Genomic DNA, 8,495 nt, shown 5'->3' on the forward strand with positions numbered 1-8,495 from the left:
ACTTGTTTTTTTTTTAACTTTGCAAATAAAAGAAAAACAATTATTGCCAGCAATTATAATATATATTTGGTTCAGTTTTTTTGAACTACATATATAAAAAATAGTATTAGTTATAAGCTTTTTAGAGTTAGCTTTTGTATAAAAATACCATTTTTTTTGGCTTTTATGCACTGAAAAGAATTGTCATTTATAAGGAGAACAAATCTTTTGTTGGACTCGAATATGACGGCGATCGAATAAACTCCACTGTTAATTACCGTTCTGTTTTCGCACCAAGGAACTGTGGTAAGTCTACATACATACATACATATACATATACTAATGCATAAGAATAAAAAATCTTTCAATAGCAGATTGCAAAGACAATGTAAATTTACAAAATTTGTGATCAATTAAAAAATAAATAAAAAATATTGGATTCCGATTCATATAAAGGAAGTGGATTCCAAATCTTTCAAATTTTAATTAGTTAATATTTATAATATAAACGTGGCTATCCTCAAATTTTGCATGCGTGTAGATTTTCATTACATAAAAATCGCACGTACAAAAGTCCCGACCGTTGTATAAACAAGTCACAATACCACCCACGAGTACCTCCTGTTCAAATATTTGAAATTATAACAATGTCAATTAATCAACGCCAAGCAAATTGTCAGGTGGTCGGTTCGCGATGATCAACATTTGCGCGAATGATAAATAGATGTGCCTTTACTTGTACTCTAAACCGGGCAGGCTACACAATTGAGATTTCCGATCGGACCAGCTACCTCCAAATATTCAGACATGGGTGTGCTGAAAAATCTCGCCCTGTTCTTCTTTATCCTCGTCCTTTACTCACAGGTACGGTGTTCAACAATCTGTGTACTAATATTTTTAATATATGAGCCGTTATACTTGAAAGTGGCGGAGGTCCGATTTTCAATTTCAGAAACACTATTTTTTTTTGACTTGCCTAATTCACAAATTACTATAAAATAAAAAAAGCAGAATAAACATATTACAGGCCACCAGTATTTTTAAATATGTATTGTCAAACTCAAAAAATTACATTTAATAATTTGCGAGATATTTCTCGAAATAAATAAAAGTAGACTTACGCAGAATTTCAAATGTAACGACTCATATGTAAATACATTATCGAGAGTGAAATCTGTTTGTCGATGGTATATTAACTGCTTCGAAATAATATAAAGTAAAAAGGTATCAATTACATTGAATGGTTTTCCTATCATCATTCTTTATTTCAAATTGACATTGAAAAAGGGTCAATTTGAAATGAAAACGGTTTAATTTGAAACGAAAAAGGGTCAATTTTTAATGAAAAACCTATAAAAGGAATCGGTGCACTTTCTTTCGTCGTTTATTTATCATTTTTATTAATATTTGTTTCAAATAAGATTTTCTTTATCTAAAACCATTAATCTGTCTACACCGGTAACCTGTTACATTATTAACAACTAAACTATTAATTATTACAGATAGAAAAAACTAAAGACGAATTTGCGTAAATTTGAAGTTTTCAAAGTTTGTTATTATGTTATCAAAATTTATATTATTTGCTTATTCACTTCCTATTGATAATATATTTAGATTTGATAATCGCGTTTGACCGCTGGTCAATCTCAAATAACTTTTAACAATTTTTAATTTAAGAATAGCCACTGTCGCAGGCATTGTGATAAACACACGTATCGCTAATTCGATATTGGGATAGGATTCTTGTAAATCCCATCTACCCAGTATATTAAAAATATCAATGCGATACATCTTTATCATCGCAAAAATTTTATTAAATATAAATTAGACACATTTAGAAATTAGTCACGATCTATTTCCAAGTATTTTTGAGAAAGTGTTATCCCTTATTTTTACAAACCTCCTTTTTATTACTTACAAGCCTCTATTTACTTCACTTACGATTTCTTCGTGTGACAAAATTTGGCTTCTTTTCCACACTCTCCCGATCGTTTTCAAACTTTGCCATTTTGGTCATCAATATATGTGGAAATCAAGTCCGCCATTACCATGGTGAGAAATAATCGTAATAGACACGTTTGAAAATACTGCATCTTCTTTCAATCTGACACTATCGCATTTGTCCATACTGTTCTAATCGTTTTTTCCTTTTTCGCCACCATCTCGCTAAATCAGATTTTAAATGTTTAAGCGCCTATAACTTTTTATTTTTTTACAAACCTCTTTTATGTTTCACTTATGACAAAAATTTTCCTTATCCGATCGTTTTCATACTTTGCCATATTGCTCATTTTGGTCATCAATATAAGTAAATGTATCCTCCGCCATTACGATGGTGAAAAAATATCGTTTTAGACGCATTTGATAATTGTCCGACGATGTGCCTGATTTTAATTGCCCAAAATGTTCGGTCGCATTGTTCGCCTACTGCGCTCGCTTCGGCGTTTTCTTGGTGAATATCTGTTTTCGCCGTCATCTAGCTTTAATTCACTCTATATTTTTCATACTTAAAATAATTCTAAATTTTGTTCAGATAAAGTCAATAAGCCCTCACCAGTTAAAATATAGAATTATTTTACCACTTGTCGAATACATTGAAATATTTCTTGTAATTGCATTATAATATAATCAATGATATGTATATTTACCATGAATTTTTTACTATGTAAATTTTTAAGTTGGTGATTCGTCTTCGGCCAATTCATTTGACATAATTTTATTCGAGCTAAAATTCAATTTAGTACAATGCTCAGAAACTGTTATAAAAATATCATCTCAACTATTTTCTCGAAAATTCCTAATTAATAACGATGAATTAATTAACAACACATTAATAACCATGAATTAATAACGATGATCTATAAATACAATGTTCTTTCCATGTGCAATGTTAACCTTATTCAATTTATCAAGTATGAGATTCAAAAAATTTAAAAATAAAAGAAACGTATAATTGTACATTTAAAAGTATAATGGTTTCTCAAGAGAATGTGAATTAGCAGAATTATGATCGATTTTTATGATGTTCAAACTGAAATTATGTCCTGATATTGATCGTGAACTGCTGGCACAGCTTTCGATTTGAACACCATATCGTATCCAAATGTTTTCTCAAGCTAATTATAATTACGATGATTATTTGTAGACGATGAAAAAAATTGAAAACAGTTTGTAAGGTCCCAAAAATTTAATTTTCAATCGTTCGGTCAATTTCTCAGAACTCAAAAGTATTAAGAGTAAAATATGCATAACGCTGCCTCGAACAAAATACATAATTGAAACATAATATGTATAATATGTATATACAAATGGATATTTAAAAACACATCGAATTCATCTTAAATATAAACGGTAACGACCGTATGAGTTTGCGACTGGTGACGAATCCCAAAGGAATGAGTCATAACTTAATTTTTAAAACTACTGCGATGTTTCATTTCTTCCGAAAGAGAATTGTGAAGAAAGTGCTCAGTCCAGAATGAATTGATATCGCCTAAGCATCGCCTTATAAGGGATAGAACTCTCAGGACATCTTCGACGTCTAATTTGTTTACCTATTGTTATGGTCACGTTCGGATATGTCTTCCCACGATATTCGGTCCCACGGTACAGGTCAATTCTGGGAAGTGCAATCATTGTTTAGCTTACTTGCACTTAGCCTGTCGCTAATCCTTAAAACCACTTATACCGGTCACACGGTCTCTCAGGACGCTACCCGGCCTAATCCGATCGCAATTACTCGGCGGCTCTTTTTAGTATACGTAACAGTATGACATAATAGGTACGATTTCACATGGACACAAAGTATATGTGGATCGAAAAACAATAAATTAATTACATGTACTTTTATGTATTTCGAGAGGCTTAATCACTGTATTTCGAGAGGCTGAACAACACGAAATTAACAATTAATTAATTAATCTATTGAGACATCTATGGATTTATACATGTACATAATCTTTTACATATTATACATCAATCAAATTCAGAGATTTGTGACAGCAAGTAGAATGATTTTTGCCAATTTGAGGAACCGTTTCAATGAAAATCAGATAAATTGGCAAACTCTGACAAGAAATGATCGACTTGGAGTTACAAGAGAAACTCACGTCGAACCAAATTAAACGAGAAACGCGTGACGCTAGTTGAGAACCGAAACCGAAGTCGCCCTATACATATAATATAATATATATGTAGTAATTTAAAATACAGGTATATAACAATTGAAAAATGTTGGTAATTACCGAATATATTATTTTGCATTGACTTTTGGAAGTTACAAAAGAATTGAACCCATTGATTAATGTTTATGATTTTCACAAACCAGAATGTACTGACGGTAGGGCAAATAATTTTTTGTATGTACATATACATATGTAAATGTTTTCGAATCCCAAAATTCCCTGTTTTCGATGTACAGGGAATTTTGAATTTTGAATTTTGTTCGTGAGAAAGTTTGACTAATTTGTAATCAATTAATGTTTCCCAATAAATATAGATTGTATGATCAGCCTTATGTGTCGACACATAGATAAAGTAAACACGGAAGAGAAATGAATAATAACTTTCATACTATTGGTAATTAATTATTATTCATTGTTTTAACAGACTACTGGCGGCAATCCACTTCCATGTATTGCAGCTCCAGCTCCATGTAACAAAGGTTCCAGTAGTGGAACAGCTGCGGCAGCAGCTGCTGCAGACGCAGCTGGTTCAAGTGGACGTAAAGGAGGCAGTTCAGCAGCGGCCGCTGCAGCGGCCGCCGCTTCTGGATCAAGCGGATGTGGTGGAAGTAGTGCTGCAGCAGCCGCAGCCGCCGCAGCTGGATCAGGAGGAGGAAGTGGAAGTAGTGCAGCAGCAGCCGCAGCCGCCGCATCTGGATCAGGTGGAGGAGGTGGAAGTAGTGCAGCAGCAGCCGCCGCCGCCGCATCTGGATCATCTGGAGGTAGTAAAAGTGGTTCAGCAGCAGCCGCAGCCGCAGCCGCCGCCGCTTCAGGATCAAGTGGTAAAGGAAGCAGTTCAGCAGCAGCAGCCGCCGCCGCTGCGTCAAGTGGAGGTAGTAGAGGTGGTTCAGCAGCAGCGGCAGCCGCTGCCGCCGCAGCTGGAGGAAGTGGAGGAGGTGGAAGTAGTGCAGCAGCAGCCGCCGCCGCCGCATCTGGTTCAGGTAGAGGAGGTGGAAGTAGTGCAGCAGCAGCCGCCGCCGCCGCATCTGGATCATCTGGAGGTAGTAAAAGTGGTTCAGCAGCAGCCGCAGCCGCAGCCGCCGCCGCTTCAGGATCAAGTGGTAAAGGAAGCAGTTCAGCAGCAGCAGCTGCCGCCGCTGCGTCAAGTGGAGGTAGTAGAGGTGGTTCAGCAGCAGCGGCAGCCGCTGCCGCCGCAGCTGGAGGAAGTGGAGGAGGTGGAAGTAGTGCAGCAGCAGCCGCCGCCGCCGCATCTGGTTCAGGTAGAGGAGGTGGAAGTAGTGCAGCAGCAGCCGCCGCCGCCGCAGCTGGATCAGGTGGAGGAGGTGGAAGTAGTGCAGCAGCCGCCGCCGCCGCCGCCTCTGGTTCGGGTAGAGGAGGTGGAAGTAGTGCAGCAGCAGCCGCCGCCGCCGCATCTGGTTCAGGTAGAGGAGGTGGAAGTAGTGCAGCAGCAGCCGCCGCCGCCGCAGCTGGATCAGGTGGAGGAGGTGGAAGTAGTGCAGCAGCCGCCGCCGCCACCGCCTCTGGTTCGGGTAGAGGAGGTGGAAGTAGTGCAGCAGCAGCCGCAGCCGCCGCAGCTGGATCAGGTAGAGGAGGTGGAAGTAGTGCAGCAGCCGCCGCCGCCGCCGCCTCTGGTTCGAGTAGAGGAGGTGGAAGTAGTGCAGCAGCAGCCGCAGCTGCCGCAGCTGGATCAGGTGGAGGAGGTGGAAGTAGTGCAGCAGCAGCCGCCGCCGCTGCATCAAGTGGAGGAAGTGGAAGTAGTTCAGCAGCAGCCGCAGCCGCCGCAGCTGGATCAGGTAGAGGAGGTGGAAGTAGTGCAGCAGCAGCCGCAGCCTCCGCAGCTGGATCGGGTTCAGGTGGAGCTTCAGCCGCAGCCGCCGCCGCCGCCGCTGCCTCCAGATCTGGTGGCGAGTCATCGGGTGGACAAAGTTCGAGCTCTGATAATTCTCGAGATTACCTTTGTCAAAGAAGTAATCGAGATCAATATAGCAACCAATCGAGTGGCGTGTCTAGTTCTGCAGCTGCTGCAGCTGCTGCAGCTGGATCTGGTAGAGGAGGTGGAAGTAGTTCAGCAGCAGCCGCAGCCGCCGCAGCTGGATCAGGTGGAGGAGGTGGAAGTAGTTCAGCAGCAGCCGCAGCCGCTGCAGCTGGATCAGGTAGAGGAGGTGGAAGTAGTGCAGCAGCAGCCGCCGCCGCCGCAGCTGGATCAGGTGGAGGAGGTGGAAGTAGTTCAGCAGCAGCCGCCGCCGCCGCCGCAGCTGGATCAGGTGGAGGAGGTGGAAGTAGTGCAGCAGCCGCCGCCGCCGCATCTGGTTCAGGTAGAGGAGGTGGAAGTAGTGCAGCAGCAGCCGCCGCCGCCGCAGCTGGATCAGGTGGAGGAGGTGGAAGTAGTGCAGCAGCCGCCGCCGCCGCCGCCGCCTCTGGTTCGGGTAGAGGAGGTGGAAGTAGTGCAGCAGCAGCCGCAGCCGCCGCAGCTGGATCAGGTGGAGGAGGTGGAAGTAGTTCAGCAGCAGCCGCAGCCGCCGCAGCTGGATCAAGTGGAGGAAGTGGAAGTAGTTCAGCAGCAGCCGCAGCCGCTGCAGCTGGATCAGGTGGAGCTTCAGCCGCAGCCGCCGCCGCCGCTGCCTCCAGATCTGGTGGCGAGTCATCGGGTGGACAAAGTTCGAGCTCTGATAATTCTCGAGATTACCTTTGTAAAAGAAGTAATCGAGATCAATATAGCAACCAATCGAGTGGCGTGTCTAGTTCTGCAGCCGCTGCAGCTGCTGCGGCTTCTGACTCAGATGATACATCAGCTGCTGCTGCAGCCGCAGCCGCGTGCAGTGCAAGTGATGGCAGCGCCAGTGCAGCAGCTGCGGCTGCGAGTGCATCTGGTTCTGATGATGACGGTGGCTCTAGCGCAGCATCTGCTGCTTCGAGTTCAAGTTCTAGTAATAAATCTGGGAAAAGTAGTAGCAAATCTGGTAGTGGCAGCTCATCCAATTCAGATGATAGCTCTAGTAATTCTTGGAGTGATAGTCAAAGCGATTCTTGGAATAAGTATTATTCGCAAGATGAAGACAAACAATGCAACAATTATGATGAAACACAAGGCTAATACAATCCTGAGACATGTACAAACTAAAGATCCATTAAATGTACCAAGTTTTAAAAAATCTAAATATTCTTAACAGGAAACATGAGAAAGCACTTAACTGTAAAATCTTTAAATGTTTTATCAATTATTCGTTATGTATTAAGGATATGAAAATATGATAATTTATAAAATTTTAAGGAGCCAATGTACTAATTCATTTTATTTATTTGTATTTATGCCAATAATAAAAATCTCACCTCGCTATGGCATATTGGTCAAAAAACCCATCAAGGAAGAAATAAAATACATACGAAAAAAATAAAATACATACATACGTAAGATCAAAAATAATATTTTCTAAGATTTATATTAAAATATTAAAACTTTCCTACATTAAAAATAAACCATTCATTTCAGAAAATGTATTTTTTTATTTAATTCATTTATTCGTAATTTTGGCATTGCTGACATAATATGATTTATTTTCAGAAAAAGTTTTGAAGCTCGTAAATATTAAAAGATAAACAAAACAAGTTATTACTTGCTTAGTAAGTACGGATCCAATAAAAATCAATTTTTACAACATATTTCATATGGCGAACGAAATATGTGAAAAAATGTATTTTTGACTTTTAAATTAATTATACGTATTTTAATGCAATAAAAAATCACAATCAATAGAAAAAATCTCGGACATGTTTCCAATACTCACTATTAGCACAACAATACTAGATTGAGTCAATGACTGAAAAAGCCAAAAATCTGTAAGAAAGATGTTTATTTTTTTAAACGCTTATTTTATTTAATATGCAGAAAGAAACTTACTGCTAAAATAAGGATAATAAAATAAATAGTTAAACATAAGCCAATTAAAAGTTTCTTCAGATAGCATGAAAAATGAAAAATGGAACTTGCTATGAAGGATTAGCCAATCAAAAAAAAAATAACAATACGAAAAGAAAAATAATGAAAAATTCGTAAATAATAGTAGATTATGATGAGTAACAGTAGAAAATTAAACGAAAAGGATTAAAGTAAAAAATAAAACAAAAAAAGAAAAAAAGAACGGGTTAAAAAAACAATCTTGCAAATAAGTTGCTAATAGTAATTAAACTGTCATGAAATTGGTCAATATTCTCTTCTAAGCCATTGTAAAAATTGCACACTCTGACGATATAAGAGTTTTGACGATAATTAGTGGAGGCAATGGAAGCACGCGAAAGGGGCCATTTTCGTAGGGACCGATTGGGAACATACAT

The 8,495-nt window shown here is 39.6% G+C and overlaps 1 protein-coding gene across 5 annotated transcripts; it reads left to right on the top strand.

Annotated features, from left to right (window-relative positions):
* Nucleotides 1-510: 510 nt before the first annotated feature.
* On the top strand, nucleotides 511-8,266 carry LOC143909842 (uncharacterized). 5 transcript variants are annotated; one of them, XM_077428072.1, is made up of 4 exons: nucleotides 565-843; nucleotides 4,588-4,765; nucleotides 4,874-5,019; nucleotides 5,291-8,266. In XM_077428072.1, exons 1-4 carry the CDS (start codon nucleotides 787-789, stop codon nucleotides 7,328-7,330), a joined length of 2,421 nt encoding a protein of 806 aa, XP_077284198.1. In that variant the 5' UTR covers nucleotides 565-786; the 3' UTR covers nucleotides 7,331-8,266. The 5 variants fall into 5 exon arrangements, with proteins under 5 accessions (XP_077284195.1, XP_077284197.1, XP_077284194.1 ...); XM_077428069.1 differs by having other exon boundaries at nucleotides 511-843; nucleotides 4,588-6,051; nucleotides 6,200-8,266; XM_077428071.1 differs by having other exon boundaries at nucleotides 511-843; nucleotides 4,588-5,019.
* Nucleotides 8,267-8,495: the final 229 nt, after the last annotated feature.

This window comes from Arctopsyche grandis, chromosome 3 (assembly GCF_051622035.1).
Source record: "Arctopsyche grandis isolate Sample6627 chromosome 3, ASM5162203v2, whole genome shotgun sequence".
NCBI classification, from domain to species: domain Eukaryota; kingdom Metazoa; phylum Arthropoda; class Insecta; order Trichoptera; family Hydropsychidae; genus Arctopsyche; species Arctopsyche grandis.

Excerpts from the sequence above, each read along its gene's own strand:
- LOC143909842 (XM_077428068.1), top strand. The coding sequence starts at position 787 with ATGGGTGTGCTGAAAAATCTCGCCCTGTTCTTCTTTATCCTCGTCCTT. Across the intron at positions 844-4,587 it reads TCCTCGTCCTTTACTCACAG|ACTACTGGCGGCAATCCACT; the intron begins GTACGGTGTTCA and ends TTGTTTTAACAG.